Source organism: Bradysia coprophila, unplaced genomic scaffold (genome assembly GCF_014529535.1).
Source record: "Bradysia coprophila strain Holo2 unplaced genomic scaffold, BU_Bcop_v1 contig_151, whole genome shotgun sequence".
NCBI lineage: Eukaryota > Metazoa > Arthropoda > Insecta > Diptera > Sciaridae > Bradysia > Bradysia coprophila.
This window is the reverse complement of record NW_023503423.1, coordinates 567,484-591,558: the sequence shown is the minus strand read 5'-3', so window position 1 is coordinate 591,558 and position 24,075 is coordinate 567,484. Positions and strand designations below refer to the sequence as shown.

Here is a 24,075-nt window from a genome sequence, read left to right as displayed (position 1 = left end):
CATGGAAATAATTTGTTATGTGTGTGGGGTTTCAGGGATTCCATATACGGACATCTATAAATACCTATATACAGCTATATTGAGCTATATACAGGCATATAGAGCTATATAATAGCATATATTTATCTGTGAAATGTTTATTTATAGTGAAACATAGTTAAATATAGCGGTATACAGCTGTTTAAATAGGAATTTATGAAATTTGTCTTCGTACGGGGCTGTCTATATTGCCTCCGGCAATTTAGTTGTATATGATAACAAGGCAAAGAGTGGATAATGTAAGTGATTTTAAAGGGAGAATAGTTTTTCAGCAGAGAAGAAAATGAAGTAAGAGAAATGAAGAGTTTCACATTAAAGGCTTTTGATACGAATAGGTGTTTCGTACGGGTTGGCGTTAGCTATGTTTTTAGTGAAAATTTTGTTTTTGTAGTTTGTTTTGTAGTCTTGGGGAATTCGCTCACTGAATTGCATCGGCTTCGCCTCGGGTTGACAATCGACATCTAGTGCGATAAAATACCTTCATACGTTTCTTGTTTCATAAATAACCATTATGCAATTCAGTGATTATATTTGTAACTTACACCGCCGTGTATAATGTCATATGAACGTATTTTATCGCACCAGTGCGATAAAGGATTTGCAAGATTATCTTCGGTATTTATTTGATTTTGTTCATTGCATAAAACGTTGTATGAAATCGCATTAGATGTCAGATGCCAATCCGAGGCGAAGCCGAGGCTGGCAAGACATTGTGTGTGATAATATCCCAGCATACGATTCTTGTTACATATATAACTATTTCGCAATTACAGGCCATAATCATCATTTTGAAGGTATTTATTTCACTATATTCCCAGACACAGTGAAATACAAACCTATTTTTTCGCACGCTACAGAACCTATTACATTCAACGAAGACTAAATTTTTATCAATAAAAATCTTGCATTGACCAGAATTCCAACCACAGACATCAAAATTTATTGATCGTTCAAATAAATTTCTGTTTACACGTGAATTTTGTATATGGTTTGCATTGAAAAGGTGATTATGTCTCGGAGGTCTGGAGGTCTCGCAGATACAGATACGCGGGTGACACACCACACTTGATGATAACATGGCGGATTTCATGCAAAAATTCACCTATTGTGATGATTGTCATCGCCGTGATCAAGTGGTGATTATTTTTTTGTATGTTAAATCATCAGACGTGGTGTGTTCCCGCGTGTCTAATAAAATGGCGGTCTGCGTGACCTCCCCAAAGTTTACAGCATTGGTATCTACTACGGTAGATATGCTGGTATTTTATCGTACGTCTTGTCGACCTCGATTTTGCCTCGGATCGACAATCGACTTTAGGGCGATAAAATAATTTTGACCCAAGACGAAGCCGAGGTTGACAAGACGTCGGATCGACAATCGAAATCTATGGCGATAAAATACTTTTGACCCGAGACGAAGCCGAGGTCGACAAGAGTTTTTTTTCGCACTCTTTGAAATAAGGATTTTTTTTTCGCACGCTAATCTTCGATGAAATAATCGAGCCTCATTACAGCCTGTGACAGTAAAAAAAAATGCATTTTTATTCTTTACGCGTTTCATCGATTTCAGTTGTTTTGCCATTGTAATTTGTATTGTTAAAACAGATGAAATCGATAAACACGAAATAGTTATTTATCTACCAAGGTAGGTATGAAGGTATTTTTTCGCACTAGATGTCGGCATACCGGCATACCGGCATACCTACCGTGGTAGATACAACGTTTTTCGCAATTTCGGGCCATAATCACCTTTCCAATGCAAAATATTACCAAAATTTCTACCAAACATTCACATGCAAACATGAATTCATTTGAACGACCAAGCAACATTGCAATGCGATGTATAGAGACGCGCTAAATAAAATCAAGTAGTCAATGCTTGCTTAGTATGTACGCTTCAACAAAACGTTCTGTATAATTGTGTGACTCTGTAGCCGAATGGCTATGTAGCGTGCGAAAAAAATGTGAAAAAGCCCAAGTGCGAAAAAATAATCAAAAACGCACTGTGAAATAAATACCTTCAAAACGACATTAAATGGATGCATGGAAAGGTGATGATTATGGACCGGAATTGCGAAAATCATAAAAATACACTTTTTTGACTGTCCTTGGCTGTAGAAACAGGCAAAAAAAGAATTTATTTACGTCAGTGAATTGCGAAAATGGATTTTCATGTATAAATTTGCGCACTAGTAAATTGACATTTGTAAAAAATGAGAATCCCACTGCTGCATATAAAATCTTGTTGCAAACACGTTATTAACCGGTGGTTTTACGCAAACTATGTGTTGGCGAACTCGCCTTCGGCAACATCCAACAATCCAACATCTAATCCGCAAAACATCCCATTTACTAACAAACTTGCAAAATAGCTATTTTGCGGGTTAAGCTGCCTTCGAAAACAAAGTTAAGTGTGTTGCAACGAGAAGAGAAGCCAGATGCAGGAGAAACTTGATGCACCTTGGTTGACCGAGGTAAGATGAAGAACATATTTTGTTTGTGTTTTATATTACAGATAGAGATTTTATTAGAGATATTTGAGTGAAGTGATGACACAATATTTTTCAACACAATCATCTGCAAATAAAACTTTACCCCCTTAAACCAACATTTTTATTGCGTCTTTTATTCTCTCATCCAATTTTCTTAATTACATTTTCTACCAGATGAAAGGGATCAAAAAAAATCAAATTACTTTTTAATATCCAAGTTTTAATAAAAAAAAAAAATCTGAAAAGATATCTGGAGCCCACCTACGTTACGATAATTTTCTTGAAAAAAATCTTTTAAATAGAAAATTGTTTGATGCATTTAATGAAAAATACAATTGTTGTTAGGGATGAAGGTATATGAAGTAAAATAAAAGCGAGGCAAGTATGTCTTAAACATGTTGTAGTGAGATTTAAATAACAACATATGAAATATGCTTTGACCGAATGGTCCAATAACTTAAGGTAAAAGTTAATACATAAACCACTAAACGCATTTTTTTAAACTCAATGACAAAGCAAAAGAGACATAAAATCAGAGTATCAACCCTTCATGATTAAAAATTGCCTAGATTTTGATAGGGAATTTTTACCTTGTTTGATGAAACATTTGTTTTTTTTTTTTTTTGGTAGGATCATTTAGATCACTTGCACATAATTATTCAAGGCCACGAGACCCGAGCAATAATTGGTTGAAAATGTAATAAGCGGAGAAAAACAAGAAATCGCAATTATGCAATCTTCTCATTCATTCCATATGACATGACGTAAAAAACAAGGCATCAGAACAGTCGGAGCGTTTGCTGCGACTTAGCCCCGTACGACCCGTAATCCTATTTCGTTCGTAACCATAATACGCCCGTAGCCGTAATACGCCCGCAACCATAATACGTCTACAACACTCTAATGCGTCTGTTACCAAAATGCAAGTCAAGTTGGGCATGGTCAAATTTACTGAAAGTGATCATTTTTAAAATTGCGCATAGCGCAATTACGAAAGCCCGTACGAAGTACCTCTCAAATAAAACCAACAATTTACGATATTATTTTCTACAGTGAACGACATCTCAAATTTTTTTCAGAGAATGTCATTGTGAATTTGCAATGACACAATAAAATTCTCAGAAAAATTTGACAGTGAGACATTTGAGATGTCGTTCACTGTATTGGGTATTCAATTATCTCTCAAATGAAACAAAAACTAGCAAAATCGGATGAGATTTACTCGATTTATGTGCAAAAAACACTTAGGGCCGAGTAGCGGCCTTAGTCCAAGGGCCCAAATGTGAAACTTTTTTCGCCACGTTCTTTTCGGTATTCAATTACCTTCCATAAAAAACTAAATCTAGCAAAATCGGATGAGATTTACTCGATTTATGTGCAAAAAACACTTAGGGCCGAGTAGCGGCCTTAGTCCAAAGGCCCAAATTTGAAACTTTTTTTGCCATCATTCTATTCGGCATTCAATTATCTCTCAAATGAAACAAAATCTAGCAAAATCGGATGAGATTTACTCGATTTATGTGGAAAAAACACGTAGGGCCGAGTAACGACCTTTGAGCCCTCCCAACAAGCTCACGTTGCATCCTACACAAAAACAATGTTCAGCAACTTTGTTCTACTCGTCAATACCTTTCATTTGATATATCACAAGCAGCTATTGCGTGCGTATTTCGGTAGATATCGTCGAAAGACTGAAAAACACCTATAGGGCCCTAGCTCTGGAAGGGCCTACCCTACCATGCCCATTTTCGAACTTGACCTTACTTTTGTCGATACCAATCGGGGAAAAAAAGAATTTTGAAAAAAGGTTGTGATTTGCTCAAGGTATAGGGGTCACAGACGGACAGACGGACGGACATTTTTTTTATTGCGGATTCGTCATCTATGAACATAACCAAATGCTTTGCCCTTACTGTCTGCTTCCAATTCGACGTGTTACAAACGGCATATTAATATTATAAGCCCACAGTTCTTCGTACGGGGCTAAAAACATGCGTCGAAAACCACACCACAATTATATAAAACGGGATAAAACGATAAAAAATATTGCTATTTTGTGTTTATTGACCTCGGCTACGCCTCTGATCAATAAAATTCAAACCAAAAAAGAGTAAAAGTAAAAAAGATCTATGGCCAGAAGATGCTGTATTGCTGTAACACGTTAGTTTTACTGAATATTATCTCGTAAGACTATAAATAATAAAATTCGCTCGAAAAAACGTTATTTTGGGGACCTTAAAGTTCGAAGAGTTTCCAAAATTTGATGGGTTGAGATACATTGTGAACAATCAACTCCGTTTCTATCTGGGACGGTGAGTATGGTCGAGTGGGATGTCAATGGATATGGCGAGAGGTAAGCTACAAGCCCAGAGCTCTTCAAAAATTTCGGTTTTTTCGAGGTTTTTCACTTGTTGTGGCGGCTGGGTCAAACATCGGCGTTTGTTGGTCAATAATATTCAGCTCATCGACCTTCATAAACGTACACAGTTTGACATTATTCACATCTCGCATGTTGGAGTAATTGATAAAAAACGATTTTCGCGACCACTTCGGAGAAAATTTTTCTAAGGGCCATGTCAGCCCAACAAATTTTTTTCGGAAAAAACGTTGTTCCACGATATTATCAGAATTGAACGACGATTCATTTGAGCCATAGCTCGTTTGGATCGCCGTCGGCTTGAATGCCGATTCCATATAAGCTGTTCGAAGTTTTGGCGAATTGACTCAATGTTGTCCAAAAATATTAAATTTTGCTTATTTTCATAAAAATGTCGTTTTTTTAAATGCAATATCTCAGTCAAATCGTAATCCACTTTGACGTGTGATGGCTGGTTGAACTCGTATGGATGCCTAGATTCGAAATATCCAATTTTGGGGTTCGTTGGATTCAAAGGGGGAAAGTCAAAAAGTTGCTGTAAATATGTAAATATAACAGCAGTGCCAGCAGACAAAGTGAACGAGATGAAAGATGCTTTTAACAAATACAACAAGCACATCCGATTCACAGTAGAAGAAGAGCTAAATCAACGAATATCTTTTCTGGAAGTGTTGTGCATACGGGACAACCGAAGCATCAAAACCGATTGGTATCACAAGGATACTTGGTCCGGACGCTATTTGAATTTTAAATCGCATTTACCGTCAACGTACAAACGGAACACTGTCACCTTGTTAACTGAGAAGATCTTTTTACTGTCTGAACCGGAATTCCACAATAAGAATTTGGATTTGTTAAGATCAACTTTGGCAAGGAATCTCTACCCAAAAAAGTTGGTAGAAAATTTGATCTTCGCAGCACAAGAAAAGTTCCGTAAACCCAAAAAAGACTCAACTAAAGAAAAATTACCGATTGCTGCTGTACCGTACGTGAAAGGTTTGTTTGAAAAACTCAGAACTGTTTGCAAGGATGACATCATGCTGGTTGGAAAAGGCGAGAATACACTGAAAAGAACGATTTTCAGTAAACTGAAAGATCCGACACCCAAATTACATCAATCCTTTTTGGTGTATTGCATTCCGTGTACTTGTGGCTATAAATACACTGGACAAACCTTGCAGCTTCTGAAAGACAGGATTTACCAACACAAATACAATGTCAGCACCAAGAACAACAGTCATAGTGCGTTGTGTGATCATGCTATCAACACCGGTCACATACCATTATGGGATGATGTAAAGATTGTGTACCGTGACACTAACCAAAAGAAAAGAGATATTATAGAGATGATTGCGGTAAAAAAGACAAATAACAATCTGAATAAGCAAATGGACTGTGTAATGCTTTCGACTGTTTACAATAACGTCATTTGAAATTCGTGTCTAATCAGATGAAGAAGTTCTTATCATTCAATTTTAGTTGGTATCAATGACTCATTCAGATTTTTCCTTTGTTTAAACTTCTGTCAGTTAATGTTTTGTTTTTGCTAATCGACCGTCGATCTATTATTTTAAATTAATTTATTCAACCGTAGGATTTAACCGATTATTCTGTTTATTCGTGACCACCGATGTTTTAAGTAGGTGACTATTGCTAAGCTAGTGTTTTCATTGAGAATCGTTTTAATGTTTTGTTTTGTAATTTAGCATTGAATTTTGACGAAACACGTATGTGTCAATGGTAGTCCTAAGTTTGTAAACACTCGAGGTAGGATATTGTGCTGTAATTTTCAATGAAAAATGTGTCCTTATTGTAACGATGTTTTCAGCCAAATTGATGTCGAAATTAATTTGGCATTAAATGAAATTGAATTGAGCGACTCCGAGTTTTCTACAAACTAGTAAATATGTTCCTTAGTCCCAAAGACTTGCGTCACGCCCACTTACTACCGTGCGGTCATGATAGTAAAACTGCGATTTTGTCTTATAATTATAAGTTTACGTTCGACTTTTTCGATGGGAAACACACAACTCATGAACAGGTCCGGATTAGCATTTATGTAGCCCTGTAAACATTCATTCTGTACTTTGACATAATAATGATATTTCCGCGTTTGTTCCTTGTGTTAAAATCCATTAATTCAAAAACACTGATACTTCAAGCAGCCAATGATACAAAGTAAATCTTTGCGTTGAAATTTCGGAAAAAATTGAAGAAAAATATTCGTCACTTGGAACAGACTTCAATATAAAAATAAGTTAAGGCCACAACAAATTTTATGAACACTGAGTTGAAAAGTGTCAAAAATTAAGGTTTTACTGAAACGAGCTACAGCTTGGGATTGTTTGTTTTGTAGGTTTTTACTCATGCAACGAAAACAAGTCATCTATCTTTACAAATAAAACGCAGTGATTTCATCAGCCTTCAAATAATTTCTGTGTTCATGCTAGAAGCAGTGCTGTGGTTAAATTCATAGAAGTAATAATATTTAGATGAAAAGAATATATCGACCTCTTTCGACTACCAGCAATTTCATCCAAATATTACATTTTCCGTAACACTCTACACTATTGACTATTGTGGTCGTTACCATCATGAAATGGTATTCATATTTCTCTCCAGGGTTGTTGAAAGAATCTCTTTCCGTTTATACCAGTCTCCGTGGTCTCTTTCAAATTCCTCTCATTCATCGGTTTTTTTCTTTTCAACATCTTCGTTCATTCAAAACGTTTTACCTTTTTATAAATAAATATCTGTCTGCATGCGCCGTTTGTTATTTTCTTTTTGTTTTTAAATATGCTCTCTTCAAACATGACTAACAGAGGCAGCGACAGCATAAACTTTGTGTATATTGACTGAATGGTTTTGTCGGGAAACTCTACCATCAGAGCAAGCACCATAATAATATTGTCATTCATCGTGCGGGCACCGTACGAGTTGGTTGAAAAATATTCCGTTTAATATTCTGAAAAATCAACTGGTTCAAGAATCTGTGTGCAGTTAAAGCATAAAGAAATGTTTAAAAATACACCTTTATCGAATACGGTATCCGCGAATATGGATGTTAATATTTAAAAAGACGTTGGTTTCTTGATAAAATTCAACATAAAAAGGAATTTTGCACTGTAACATTCTTGTGTGCGAAAGACGCGTGAACATAGGATAATATTTCTTTTCATTTTTTTGTTTCTTTTTCGTTGAAAGGAAGAGTTGTTGAAATCGTGACTGAGATACGTAAAAGAACGACAACTTTTTTCTGGTTATTAGATGGAATTTAGTGTATTAAAATCGATAAAAGATTCCAAACGGTGAGAGTTCGTATTCCAGAAGTAGCGATAATTAAAGTTATTTCCTGAAACCGTCGACCGGCAAAAAATACTTCCATAACAATATTTACTAAGGAATCCGAGTCGCAACTGGACGGAAAATAAACTACTAGTACAGGATTTGTAGTGCAAAATTTAATTGTTTTTATTAATCTAAATTGTCGTCGAAATAGTTTGCCTAAGCAAAATGAGCAAACTAATTGTTGCATATGAGAATGTGTTCGGTGTTGTCGCAATTTTCGCGATTTTAGTGGTTGGTGTGAACGGCGGCACATGTCGGGAGGCTACGTTGTGTTGCAATGGTCGAGATTCGTCGTGTGTTGTGCAGAAGGCTCCAATTAATGCCATTATCGAGGACTTGAACGATAAACCGTGCTATTGTGATCATGCTTGCTTAAAATTAGGCGATTGTTGTGAAGATTTTAAGCAACATTGCGGAGGTGAGTTTTTCAGTTTATTATGTTTTCAGAGTTAAAATCAGTCAAAACCGCCAAAAAAGGAGTAAAATGTGAATTTTGATTTTATATGTAGACTTGAATAAGCAATATGTTTTGACCGTTTCAATCTTTGGTCATTCATGAATAAAGCGACGTAGAATCAATATTGATGTCATTCAGAGCCTATTTTTATTGATTTAGAGTGTAAGTCATAAAAAGTAACGGCTAATTTAGACAAACAATTTAACACTACTACTTGATCCATCCAATCATAAATTTAAAGGTATGGTTATAGCCAATCGATCCCGCATCAACCTTTACATCTTAAGATTTTGGACGTTATTTGATGATTTTAAAAAATAACGAAAAAAAAATTTCAGAGAATTTGAATTGGTAAATTATGCTTATGAACTGTTCAGATAATTCAGATAATCAATGAGAATAGTGTTGGATTCTTGGCTTATAATTCGATTAATTTATTTTCATCAGTTAAATTATTCGTATAGGAAGGAAGTACGAATTGTTGGATCATCGTGTCTTAAGTGTTCAATGTTCATGAAGTCTAAGAAAAGTGGAATTATAAAAAAAAAAACTTTTCTCATAAAGGTCAATATTGACTTTTTGTACACAACAGCGAAAGTCGTTTTACATTTATAATTTTACGCAGGACATCTCTATAGCAAAGTGCACCTTTTAAGTTATAATAATTTCTATTCGACTTCAATTAATGTATCTCGTCTTTTTGGGCAAACTTTTTATGAAGCTCTACAGAATATTGAGAATTGAGTCCTCGATATCGACTTTAGTTTCTCGAGCGCGATAGACTTTAGTTTCTCTATATGTATCAAGTATTTTCCCAACTAATGTTGAAATATCGCGACTTCGTCGTGTATTCTAACGTCATTTAGGAAAAACGTTGTTCCCAACTTATGCTAAATAGTTATTATCTCGCTTCGCTCGTATCGTCAAACTCACATCTAGTGCGTAAAACAACCACATTTACAAACTCGTTAGCAACATTCTTGTGATCAGGTAGGCGAAGGCGGAGGTGACTGGTTGGTCCTCTCACTCAGATGTGAATGTATGTATACATGTATGATGGATGTGGCGTATGAAAAAAAGTTGCTGTTTTTTTCGCACGCAGTTAAATAAGAAATTTTGTGCACCGGACAACCGAAATACGACATATTTTGCCACGATTTTTTGATATGAAATGTCAAGGTTTCCCTAAGGATATATCGTTTTGGAAAAAAATCATTTTTTTACGATTTATCGTGTGAGAACGGTTTTGAATGAAATTTTCCATGACTATTTCATTGAACTGTAATATTTGGCGAATTTGAAAAAAAGTTAATTTCAAGTAAATTATGTGTTTTGTCTATTTCAGTTGTCCTGTGCAAAAACGTTGTTTGTACCTCTACATGAAAGTGATTTTTTCAGCACACGTCCTATTTTTCTGAATTTGCTGAAAAATCGACTTTTTCTTTCTTGGTACAAAAAAAAAAAAACTGCCACCGTTTCGGACTGTGAGATAATGTGATAATCTTACGATGTTTTGCATTAAATAATGCTGATCAAAAACACAATACCTGTCATGAGGCCAGTGGCAAAGAGATGACCAACCACTATGAAGTAGTTTATTCCCTTTCGCATGTACAAGTCTTGTGAATCATAAATGAAATGAAAAAGAACATTCATATTTCATCAACCGATTTGAAGACACATACGGGTCTAGTGATGAAGCAACCACTATGCTGATATTTTCCGACAACCACAGAGTGTTTTTTGTGAACATTTGGAGAATGAAAACTCGATTGAATGTCTAGTTCTATATTGACATACCGAGATGTATCGCAATAATATTGGTTCGGCTATCCGATTCGTCGATCAGATCAACAATGTTTTAGAAGAGCAGATACGCAAAGCTTACGTTTACTCACTACACCCTACGGAAACGCGTTTTTTTTGAATGAAACCAGTGATAAATCTAGTTTCCGGGTGTCTTAATGAGTAAAATACTTTTGTGGTCAGGGTAAACAAATCTCTAAACCAGCACATAATCTGCTATTTACTCCTAGATCAGTACTTTGAAGACTTTTAAGACTTAAAAAAAAACTTAGTTTCTTAGAGTTTCTGATATATAGCAAAATGTATGTTAATCTAAATTAAGCAAAAGATTTTTTTCGCCTGACGATCATAATTCGACGCTTTTCGTCACTCACTCCAATGATGGAATGTGCGTTTTTTCGGTACTGCTCACACCAAGATGGCCGCGTCCGAAAAAGTAACTTTTACTGCCGTTGATTGCGTTAAAAGTAACTTTTTCGGACGCAAAAGATGATTCTTAGAATTTCAAAGTAATTTCAACGTTTATTCTCGCAAATTATAATACAGCGTACACAAAGTCAAGCATTTTGTTTACTTTTGGTAAATATTTATCGTGCAGTTGCTCAGTACTTTGATTTCCAGGTTACTGTTCCGTTTCGGTGACACAGGAATGTTCAAGCACGATGCAACCGTTTGCGACTGCGACAATAACTGTTACTGTATGATTCACTGAATCCAATTGGCCAGTAACCGAATTCCCAGCAGCAACGTCGACCGAATCCATTTGTCGAATCACCGAATTGAATGGAGCAATTGCATGTACCGAACTGACCGGAGGAACTGTAATATCCGAATTGACTGGTGGAACTGCAATCGCCGAATTCACTCGTGCACCGTCGACATAATTGACTGGCTCAACTTCATCCATTTGTCCAACCACCGAATCGACTACAGCAGTGTCGACAGAAATTATGTTGCTCGCCTGTGGACGCATCACTTACATCAACTGAACTGACTGAAATTTTTGTACGCTTTTTCGTAAATTGGTGCTGATTTTTTAGGTTAAAGGTTCCGAATTACTATCTCAGCCTCCATCTCAATATCGAAAAAGTCGTTCGTCTTCGGTCTCGGATCCGCTCATTTTGCTTTTTTTTTGCAACACTAAATTATTTTACGTAGCCTTGAGTCGACACTAGAAAAATAGAATGTTCATGTGTCGTTTACGATTATTTGGTTTCTGTGCAACATTGATGTTTACATGACGGCCATTTTTATTTCCGTAGAGTGATTTTCATTTTTATTTATTTTTATTTAAATTTGTGTTTTGTCTCATTATGATCGTCAGGTGCAAAAAACGTAGTTCGTAACTCGTGATGAAATCAAAATTTTTCAGGACACGTCGTAAGCTTATCCTACTTGGCTTCGCCTCGTTAGGACAAGCTTATGACTAGTCCTGAAAAATTTCACTATTATCACTCGCAACGAAAAATACTATTATAATCTCATCACCGATAAAATGACGCCAAAAAAACGACGTGACAGATGTAGTGATTTTGCAATAATGACGATTAGCTTTTATGCTTGCAATTTTTTTTATTATTTATTGCTCTACCTTTTACGTTAGAATTATCTTCAGCGAATGCCACAATAAAGAGGTTTCGATTCATTCACTGACATTCTATTCTATTTCATTTGTCAGTCAATAAATACACTTCCTTTCTTTACCAAAATTTACAATACTTCGTTTATAAATATAAAGTAAATGTTTTATTGATTATGTTGAGATAGAATATACTATACGAATGAATGGAACTTTGATTGATAGTTTGTTGAATGTTGAACGAGTAATATTTAAGTTATTGATAGAATATTGGTTGAACTTTTGGGGTAAAGACTGTCATTGGTTGGTGTGGATTATAAAATCTCAACAAAAATCTCTTCGCGAATTTCGTCAAATTTTCGATTTTCGTAAAATTTTTGAATTAAAACTGTAAACTGTTATAAAAAGCAGTGTTGACTACACTTCTAAAACGACTGATATCCCAACAAAAATCTCTTCGAGAAAAGTGTGACGCAGTCTTTGAAGTACAATTTCTAAAATGAATGATATCGCTAGAGTTGACGCTTTCAGCTTCGTTACGCAAAAATTTAATTTTACACCCAATTTTAGTTCAAACAAGCTGGCTTAGTTTTTCTCATCATCTGCCAAATAATTTTTACCAAAAAAAAATTTGACTGGAAACAACCAAAATTTTACCAAAAAAATCTATGTCGCATGTGGCAAATAAATTTTCTTGTTCCTGAACATTTGCCACTTTGCGACGCAGATTTTTTTGGTAAAATTTTGGTTGTTTTCAGTCAATTTTTTTTTGGTAAATCTCTCGTAACCCAAAAAAATATTAGTCCTTCCATCCTACGCTCGAGTAGCTCAAAATTTGATCACTCTAATCACTCTAGCTCAAACGAATCTGCCCCGATTTTTTTAATTATTTTTTTGTTCGAATCGTGTTACGAATACCTTTCATTTGATGGGTCGCACGCCTCTGTAGGTTTCAATACAGCTAAGCTACAGCCGAAAACGCGTTCCCGACCCTCGAAAACCACACTCAGAAACCACTTCGAGGCCAATAAAACAAAATTCTGGTTTTTCCTGGGGTAATGGCGTATCACATTTTCAATTTTATGCCCACCCTGAGGTTTCTGCAAAATTTCATGGAGAGTGGCTGACTAGTTTCCGAGATCGACCGTCGATAGATAGACAGATAGATAGAAACATACAGAGTAAGTTGAAAGATTTTGATTGTTTGGAAAACGTTAATTTGGTGCATTTTCTATCAAAATGACCAACTTCAAAACGATGTATCTCCGGCAATTTTAAAGTTACATAGTCGAGTGATAGCTCGTTTTGCTCGTATTTCAAGCGCGAATAAGATAGAATAGGATTTGTGGTGATACAGGCCAAAGGAAAGAAACTTAAATTCTTGCCTATATATAGTTGCCGCGTCTCAAAAAAATTTCTTCGTTCTTTCTTTGGAAGTTAGACTGCGTCAAGTCCTCCGCTATCGCTCCGGACATGATGTTATTAATAATTCGGTTATTGGCGATCACGAACGTACCAATATATGTTTGAGAAATATTCTTCTTGTGAACATCCCGTCTGAGTTTTACGAAAATCATCTAATTCTATGCTTCAACATTCCAAAAGATGGTTTGACGTTTGTTCTTCCGAACGACAAAAAACACAGATCGGCGAGTTTAAGCTTAAGTGATAGGAATTTTATTTAAAAGTCACAGAGGATATGTGGAACATTTACATTTCTTTTCTAAAATAGTTTTTTTCGTTACGAGTGATGAAAAGTTGATTTTTTCAGGACTAGTGGTAAGCTTGTTCTAACGAGGCGAAGCCGATTACGTCACAACTCGATCGTTTCCCGCAGCTCCTCAGAACTTTATGATTTTAAAGGTGGCAACAGATTTGTTAAACCGACGATGTCATACATGCATATAGCATATATCAGACCTTATAAAGGCTTCGGTAGACATATATATGCCCTCGCATATGCCATACGGTCACATTACCCGATACGGAAAACATGATGAACCGTTTCCCCTGTTACAGTCTCACGGAATTTATACTTCACGTTTCCAATGGACAACGTCTTTCACAAACAGAGAAACAAAATTCAAATCAACTTTTTTTTCATGTTTTGTTTTTAAATCGAAGCTGGTACGCTGTAACATGATACTGAATTGTCGCCAATGGAATTCAACAATTTTGCCCTCACACTTAAGCTTTCCAGACAAAAGGTAAATGAGATAAATTCCCCGGTGTAACATTATACCTTGTTTCGTACCGATGTACATTACATTTTATTTAAAACTAACTAATCCAGGAGCTTAAGGTCACGCCGTTGGATTTCCGTGTGCGGAAAGTCTGGCTGTATCTATATTCCCTGCCGCCGTGTAGCCATAGAAACCATACCGTACGACCGGAGATCCAATATAACTTCGTTTTCATAAGACAAATATACTCAGCGAATGATTAAAAAGACTGAGAATTCATTCAAACAAATCTTTGTGAAACATCAACTACGGTCTCGAGATCTCGTCATTTACTGCATAACATAACATCATAAATATACAACAAACAGTCACAACATTGATAAATGAGCATTACACAACAAATTAGAGATTGTTTGGTATGTCTGAAATGATGAGTATATCCCGAGGTGTGTTAATGCTCAAACACATCCAAATCATTCACAGTGAAAATCTGCTGATTAATTTTTCATACATAATTACCTTCAATTTGAGATGCGAAGCTCTAATTTACAACATAAACAAAGCGTAACCCGAAAAGATGTTCAAAGCTGATAATAAAGATGGTGCTGAACGAACGACGACAAAAAAAAACGGTTTGTTTGACGGCACATCTCATTAAAATTAATAAGGACAGAGTTTTCGTTCGTGCACAAATACTTAGACAGATCAGACACATTTTTATGTGAAATCTTAAATCGGATAATTCATTGAGCAATTCGGTGCGCGTACAAATATAGCCAACTTTTATGTGTAATTACTGATTTCAACTTCCCATCATCATTTATCACCTAATCAAACAATAATGACGGTTTCAGGTGTCAGCACTTACAGGCCATTAATCATGTGTCTGAAATAAATATCATATCATATACATTACATTGATCAAATTACTACCAACCCCTTGTGCCTGATTGTAGTCGAACGGTATGTTTGCAGTATGAAAGAAAAGGAGTGTAGAGTGGAGGTGTGTAAACTTAATCATACACGTATATATTTGTTGGATACAGAGAACACACAGCAACCTTGAACATAACTTACCACCGAAAAGTTTATAGTGTTTTCAAAACATAAAGTAACTCGCATTTTGTGTTGCGGATATAAATGTCTGCACACAGTCTTGTTCGTTTATATGTATGTTCATTTGTCGAGTCTATTTTATGGCTCTTTATGTCGGATCTCTTATCGAATCATGGCCGGAGCGGTAGTGGAAGCCGTGGCGCTAGTCCTTTTCTTATTTTGAAAAATATTGACAAGACTGCTAAACTAAACTGCTCAAGATTTTTGGATTCAATATGATTTCTCTGGCATATTTCAACTTCCATCGGGTTTTTCGATGTTTTCGGATTAGTTCTGACATGAGTAACCTGCTCCCATGGTGATTCTTAGATTTTGGGATTCGAGGTGATTTCTCTGGCACATTCCAACTTCCATCAGGGTTTTCGCTGTTTTCGGATTAGTTCTGACTTGAGTAACCTGCTCCCATGGTTGGGAGATGATTTCTCTGGAATTTCACAACTTCCATCGGGTTTTTCGATGTTTTCGTTTTAGTTCCGACATGGAACATCTGCTCCCATAGTTGTTCCTAAATTTTGGGATTCGATGGCACTTCTTCTAAAACTAGTGATATCCCAACAAAGACCTCTAAAGAGAAGAGAGTGGCGCAGCCCTTGTGTTTCAACTTGAATTGAAAATAATTGATTCCATTTATTTTAGATGTTGAAACAGACGGGCTGCGCCACTGTTTTCTCTTTAGCGGTTTTTGTTGGGATGTTTAGGAATATCGGTGCTGACATTACTCGCAGTTAAGGCGAGAAAAAGAGAAAAAATTTCTCGTTCCTAAATATTTGAAATTTCACCTATGGATAATATAAATATTTAACGTTTTCCATCTAAAATTCAATTAGTTTTAAATTAAATTTTCAATAATTCATCACCTTCGAATATGATTTTATGGTAGATGATGAAAACCATGAAAGGTGGTGGTATAATTCGCATAGAAGATTCGTTTGACGGAACGTAAATTATTTTCTATTCAAAGGCATCAGTGTCAGTATCCATCAGGTAGACGGCACTGTCCAATTGAGGAAATTAATCCTTTTCCATCCTTGTGGCTAACATCATTAGATGAAGAACATGAATGGTGCTGTGATTCGTTTGATGAAAAGTTAATTAATTTCCGCACAAAGCCGTGCGAATCTGCATCTGTGATGTACATTTAAATATGGCTCGAAAATTAGGGAATAATATACCTAATAAATTTCTCAAAGCGTACATAATTGAACACATTGCACATTGTAACAACATAAACAGACCGTGTTCACTCAAGGGAAATAATTTTTAATCGATATAAACCGATATTAAAGATGCGTAATAGCTATTGACATCACAAGAGATAAAAAGTTCAAAACAAGAGTTTTCGTGTGAAATTTGTTGATCGGAGGCGAAGCCGAAAGAGATTTTTAATTTTATATCCCCAGTTAAGTAACCTGAATAAGTTTTGAAACCTAAACCAATCTTCTTGTTTTCCCTAGGTATGTAATAAGCCACTTTCGACCATAGGAAAACAAAAGCATGTCATCATTTGCATTTTCCCGCACGATTTCATTTGACAGAGATTTTAACGTGAATTTGTGACTTTTCGTTGAGTTTAATGACTTTTACTTCCTCGGTTTGTTGTTGTCGTCGGTGCATTTTCGATTGACATAACAAGTTTTTGCTCAGAATATCAATCTGAACAATTTTTATTTAAAATTTAAACGTAAACACTGACTTAAGCGCAACTGCTTACCGATAGAGTATGTATAAAGTCATAAATTTTAAATAAAGTCAGACCCTAGTGGCCATACATACCAACTTTTCCACTAAAATGGAAGTACCTATGTAAGTCAAATTCATTCAACGTCTACAGATGTAAATCGTTATTACAAATGGCTTTGTCAATCGATTCCAATTTTATATTTTCAATTGTTTTCATCGTTCTGTTTCCGTAAAAAGAAGTGCACTGTACCTTTACACAGTGAACATTTATTTTTTAGTGAAATATATTCCGATACACTCGTTCACTGACTCCCTGGTATTGTGGAGTATAATATGGAGAGGATATTTACATTAAATATTTACTCAAAGGAATTCATTACAGAAACAATAAACAAAACAAAACTGGAAATGACATAAAATGTACATAATATAGGTTATATGGGTAATGTGTGTGGATATGTTCAAATACCTTGAATGTGGTTGGCTATACATAATAGTCTGGGCTGCTATGTCACTAGTGAGTTTTAACGAATTTTGACGATTACGGGGTTCAAGTTTTCGCACTAAAATTTTCTTTTAGGTCTCATGAACCGGTAAATACCTTTTAACCTCTCTAGCGATCATAGGCGTTTTAAACTTTTCTAGAGCTTAAGGACGACAAACATTTCCATCTGTCACTTTACGTTCTTTTCTGGAGGTCAGTTCTTACAATTTCATCACACCTGGACATATAAGTTCCTGAAAGATGAAACTGTAGGGTCTGACCTCTAAAGAGATAAAACATCAGATGAAAATGTTTGAAGAGAATGTTTGAGAAGAAGATGGACCCTCAGGAACAATGGAATTCAAAGAACTAGCCTCTAGAGATCTCAAAAATTTCCTAAATGCAGATGAGAGTTCGAAAAAAATAAAATAAAATACATGCCATCTCTGAGTTATAAAACTAGAAAAAAGATAGACCTTCTGAAGTGATGGAATTCTGGGAACTGACCTTAAGACACCTTCTCCAAGTCCAGAAGAGAGTTCGAAAAAACCGATGGTAATGCTATACAATCCTTGAGTTCTAGAGCTGGGAAAAAGGCTGACCTTCAGGAGTGATGGAATTCTAAGAACTGACCTCTAGACGCCCAAATCTTTCCTCAAATCCAGAGTAAACTAAAAAAAGGATGTTAATGCTTGTTATCCTTGAGTTCTAACTTCAGAATGCGTGTGGAAAGACTCAAGAATATTCAAAGACGTCATGCTTCTGTGATTTTTATAGTAAATATAGTTACAATCCTTCGAGGCGTTAGTCAACACTGACATTTTCCAATAGAAAAATTGATTGAGAAAAGTACAGACGCTTCATAGAGTAGGGACCTTCGACCTTTTGACATGTCAGAACCAGCGTTGAGATCAGCTTTCCAAAAGGCATCTAAACGTCAAAAGTAATTAATAAATGGCCAGAGAAATCAGTCTCAAAGCAAGAGGTTTTTTCAGGGCACTTTTCCGGGAATTCCCCATAATCCAGGCCATTCTCATCTGTGACAAAAAAAAAACTTGTTCGGCGAGTTTTACTTTTTGAACCGACTGTCTTTCAGAATGCGTTTAAGATCATCAGAAACATATTCAGATTTGACAGAGATAGGTATCTAAGTTTTAAGAAAAAACGATTTTTACCAGTTCATGAGACTCAACATGTAGTTCGGAAACTTTGACCCCTCAATCATATCAAATCGTCAAAAAAAAACTCCCTAGCGAGCGAGATGACATAGCAGCCCGGACTAATGATATATAATATAATATACTATAAGAATCGAACGTTTCTCTTGATTAAATCGATTTTTCTGTGTCTGCCAGCGATGGGCAAATATTTACAGTCATCGATCAGATCCATTGTGAAAAAAAATGTGTTCTATGAATAGAGTGAACTAAACATAGATCCAATAAAAAGGTGTATCGTTCGACACGAACTAATGTACATCTATAAATATACCTGTGGTAAAATGTCTCTTCGTTTAATATTGTTATGGTGGACATAATTTCTTGTGTAACCGAGTGCATTGAGGTGTTACTCATTTAGTTGATGAGGAACTAACCAATTTCAATTAAAAACTATTTAGATGGAAAAAAATAGGAATTCTAATTGTATTGTACGCTGCTTGGAATAATAGAAGTGGAGAGAGAGACATTAACACGAACAGATAGTAAACGAAACGCATTCAAGAAGATTTAACAACACCAAAAACCGCATGACACGAAAATTGTTTGTTTTAGTTGTGGAATTTACATTATTTCTTAAATGAATATTTCTTTACCTCTGCTGTTCAAAGTATATGCTCGTGTCGGGATATAACATAATGAAATAAGCACACTCTGGTACACACTATTCACTAAGTAGTATTCGTTTACTCGTTTCAGTTGGTAATATTTTACATTTACCTTCTAGGAACCACAAAGAAATAGTTTGTGGGTGTGCGGAAATTCGTACAATATAAACTGAGTTGCGTCTGTTTAAATGTGAATGAGAATGTAATGGATATCGATGGCAACATTACTGAAGGGCGTAACTAATATATATCTCTCAAACTGCTGAACCGATTTAGTTTTTAAAAAACAAATGAAGTTTTTTAAAAGCTAAATCTAAGACGATACTATCACCCAGGATGATGTTACCATTCAAATCGATATTATCGTCCAACAAATTATCGCCCAGGACGACAGAAAATGATAGTAACGATAATATCGTCCAGTGGACATTTTTCTACAGGACGAAATTATCGAACAAAAAATATCTGCTTTCGTTCTGCAAAGTTTTATTCGTTCCACATCGAGAAACGCAAAGAGTGTCGCTGCACTCACTAACTTTTTGACAAACAAAACGTTAAGAACAGATGCAACAACTTGATGAAAATATCTCTAATAGATAACCATCAGCGGCTGTTAACGTCAATGTCGCTTTATTCCCATCGAATTAAAAAGTTGCTGAAAATTCGATTGACCTTTTTGATCCATATATCAAACAAAATGAAGAACGACCAGTGCTTGCAAAAGTTTATTTGAACTTTCAAATTCAATTAAGATATAAACCCTTCTCTATAATTGTTAGCGTAAGTAAGACCATGAGTTCTGTTGAATAAAAAAAAAACTTCAAAATCGCATAATGTTCTAGACTGTTACAAATTTGCATTAACTACACGTAAACCACAAGGACAGTTCCGAGATATTTACACAAGCATTTTCTTGTCTATTTTTCATGAATTTTTCTTTTTCTTCGTATAAAATAGAAAAATGGAAACTTTTCTTGTCTCAAAGTTGGTTTTTCTCATAATATCAAATTGGATTTTCAATTGAGTTATAAGCAAAATCTTTCTCATCATAGAGTCTCTTCCAATGAAAACTTTTTGTATGCATGCGACACAACAGCAAATAAGTTAACTTGTTGTGCAAAAGTTTCGTATATAACGCGGTAGATTATGTTAATGTTACTTCGAACGCTAACAAAACTGAACATCGGACTGAATATACTATATATAATGTTCTCTCGGTCTCGATTATGTTTGTTCTTTCATACTGAAATGCATAAATTGTTCTCATATGCGTTCATGGGTTCAGATGCAAACGTGCAATAAGAAAATGTCTCCAACGGAGATCTAAGGTTCTGTACGGGCTTGTACTGTTTTATACAGTGAATATCAACTGAATTTGTGTTTGCTTCATCTGTTTTACCAGCTGGTCCACTCTCACAATTTACCACTCATTTGTACAGGTTTGTACAGGTAGCACTGTTACTAGCCTTAACATATTTAGTATATCAGGATAGGCTTTGCATTGCTTACGTTAAGACAGGAGTTATTCTTTCTCGATGTGAATTCAAACGCACAACACATGCAAGTTTGGAGGCTTTTTGACGTCTGCCATACGAGTGCTAATGTTAGCACCAGTGACATGACAGCCAAACACGAGGTAATGGTAAAAATGCAGCACGTATACCGGTTGGTAAAACATATGAAGATAATTTCGAATGTATCGGGCAGGAGACAATGTCATTTTGTGTGATCATAAAAAAGCCATAGGTTCTAGAGCTGGGAAGTGTAAAGTTGTCTCTATAACTCTTTAAGTGAGGCGTTAGCCTTTAAATTTTCCAGGCGACCAAAAGAAACTTCTTGCGGCGCAAGAGCGATCCTTATGAGATCTTAGGGAAAAGGTCATTCGAGCAAAAGGGTCGGTATAGGGGAAGGGCAAGGTCGAATAAATGTCACAAAGCCAGGTATTAGCGACCGAAATAACTTTCTATATTTTATCTGAATTCCTATGAACTAGTTAAACGACTTAAAGCTAAAACTGGCACTCTTAACCTACTTGGCAACCTTAATCTAAATTTGCGTTCCTAAAACTATAGTTGGCAACCTTAACCTAAACTTGCATTCTTAAAACTATTGTGGCCGAATGTTTCACTTTTCACTTCACCGATTTAATGTGCATTAAATAAACAATAGCGTTAGGTACCTTTGGGATGTGGAATTGATGTAGCAAACGGGCAACCACGTGTTGGCAGGGGCAAGCAGATAATCGGGACCAGACGATTAACTCAAAATATTCAGGAACTCACAGTTTTCTTTATTGGAATTGAATTCGGGGAAATCACTTTCAGATGGAAATGATGGCGTCACAGTCCTTTTTTATCACACTTCTCAATCAAAAATAATTTGTCTGTACATTGGAATTGTTCGAAATAATTAGGCTTAAAGAGCATCGATCACTATTCGATCATACCGACACTTTTCTTTTGCACTTTCTATGCGTTAAAAGGCCGATGGCCGCCGATTTACTTTCGTTCGGGCCCATTCGTCTCAAAATCCGGAACTGCGATTAACGTTGACAATTATGAAACGTCGGTTAAGAAATCAATAATCGATGCGTCCCAATTAATTCAACACCTTCGCGCCAACATTTAAACTAGATTTTTGTGACAGTATTCCTCTTACGATCTATGGTCCTACGTATGGTCGCTAAAATTTATTTATTTTGTTTTCTTTCTTTTATATTTGTATTTTATTTCATTTTTTCTACAGGAGAAAGCACTAAAACTCCTTGAAATCGTTATAAAAGTTCACTTAGGGCTAAACTTATTTGCTAACAAACTGCCACTAGTGCAGTGCTATTTCTCCTAATTTACGATCGCTAATCCTGTACGATAAATTAATTGTATTCAATCGAAGGAGAAGAGAAAAGAGAATCTTAGAATGCGAAGTCAAAGTCAAAGGCAGTCAATTTTCAGCATAAATTTGCTTCAGCTGTTTTTCAGCTGATCCACACATACAATCAAAACTGGTTTTACTTGTTCATACGGTTGAAGCTGCTACACGCACGCGCACGATAGTGGTAAAACCGTATAAAGACGTATAAACGGTTGTGATTGTTTGTATGGATCAGCTGAAAAACAGCTGAAGCTAATTTATGCTGAAAATTGACTGTCTTTGACTGTAGCACTAGTGCAAAAATAGTGTTTATAATGATGAGTTATACAAATTTGGGAGTTGAAGAAAAAGCGATTTTTCATTTTCCAGAAAAAAAATCAGTTTCGCAGTTGTTCTCGCTCAATCACATGAAATAAAGAAAAAAATGCGAAAAACGTAAAGCGATCGAGCCCACTTTTCCTGACACAAGGGGCTAGACCCAGCGATGCTTTAAACATTTTCAATTATTATATCGCTCTTTGCAGCGTATATGAGGTAGAAAAGTTAGAAACTTACGAACAGGAGACTTCATGAGTGAGAGAAACTAACACAGAAACGAGAGCCTTCGGAAAAAAGTATTATGATGAAAAAATGGTACCGCTGTCATGCAAATGTCTAAAAAAGTAAATTGATTTTGTTACCTTTTCTTTTTACGTTTTGCACAAACTATAGAAAGTTGTTTCTCAGTTTCGTATTTCAAGAAGAAAAATTGCCCTCAGAAGAATAACTTGATGTGGTACTATCAAAACATTGCAGAAATAAAATATAAATCCGAAGGTATTACAGCGAAGTAAGGGTGTGTTTGCGATAAGCATTACCCATATTTTTTTTCCCTTTCAGAATAATACATTTACGAAAAAATATTTTAATTTCTTTTCGTTTTTCTCAGTTTTTTTTTCTTCTTCTTTACATCGGAGTTTAATGGAAAAAGTAATTTAACTTTTTCACCGATAAAATACACTAAAAATGCACTTACCTCAAAATCCACAATGGAAACCAAACTCGGTTGTGTAGAAGAAAAACATTCGAGACTCTCAACCAAAAACTACATATTTATCCACGTACCACTTTTCTCTATACAAATTGTGTGCGTTTTTCCTTCTATTTTCCTTTCAATATTCTACATTCAAATTCATTCTTGATTTATAATTCATTCTTTTGTACGGGAATATATTTCAGAAACACTTGTCAGCTATAAAATCCAAATGCCTTACTACTGCTGTGATATTGAAATTGAAAATTTTCACCGAAAATTCTATATGGTATACAACAGCAGCAGTATTTTTTTCATCAAAATAGAGTATCATTGCTATTTCCAATACAAGATTATTCCCAGAAAAACGAAAAGAAAGAAATCATGGCAGAATATGACTGTTGAACATCCTATGTAGACGTATTTCGTTTTTACGTCGTCGTCGTTATAATCAGAAACGTACATCCCTTCTATACATACGGTGGATAAAGTGGATATACACCATAACATACCAAATGTGCCAAGTTGCTGATTGTAATATTACGATTTAATGTAATGAAGTGATCATAAAGAAACTGCAGGAAAAAAAAACCGCCAATGAAATGCGAATTTTCCTGAGGAAATTGATAATTTTTTTCCATCCACATTCAGCTCTATACAGTATAGTATACGAGCTTATCGAACCATATTTTCCATGCTTTCAATTTCTCCGTTAGAATATCATAATGAGCTTGTGGTTGTCCAATTAGTGAAATTGGATTTGAAGATGAAAATATAAATGATATTTTCCATGAAACAGGGAAATA

At 35.5% G+C, this 24,075-nt stretch overlaps 1 protein-coding gene across 1 annotated transcript in view; it reads left to right on the top strand.

Moving 5' to 3' along the window:
* The first annotated feature begins 7,709 nt into the window (after positions 1-7,709).
* Positions 7,710-24,075, top strand: part of LOC119074284 (somatomedin-B and thrombospondin type-1 domain-containing protein) — a 104,770-nt gene continuing 88,404 nt past the window's right edge. The window contains exon 1 of the mRNA XM_037180303.1: positions 7,710-8,674. Within this exon, the coding sequence (XP_037036198.1) occupies positions 8,422-8,674 (253 nt within the window). The 5' untranslated portion in view covers positions 7,710-8,421. The remainder of the gene's footprint in view (positions 8,675-24,075) is intronic.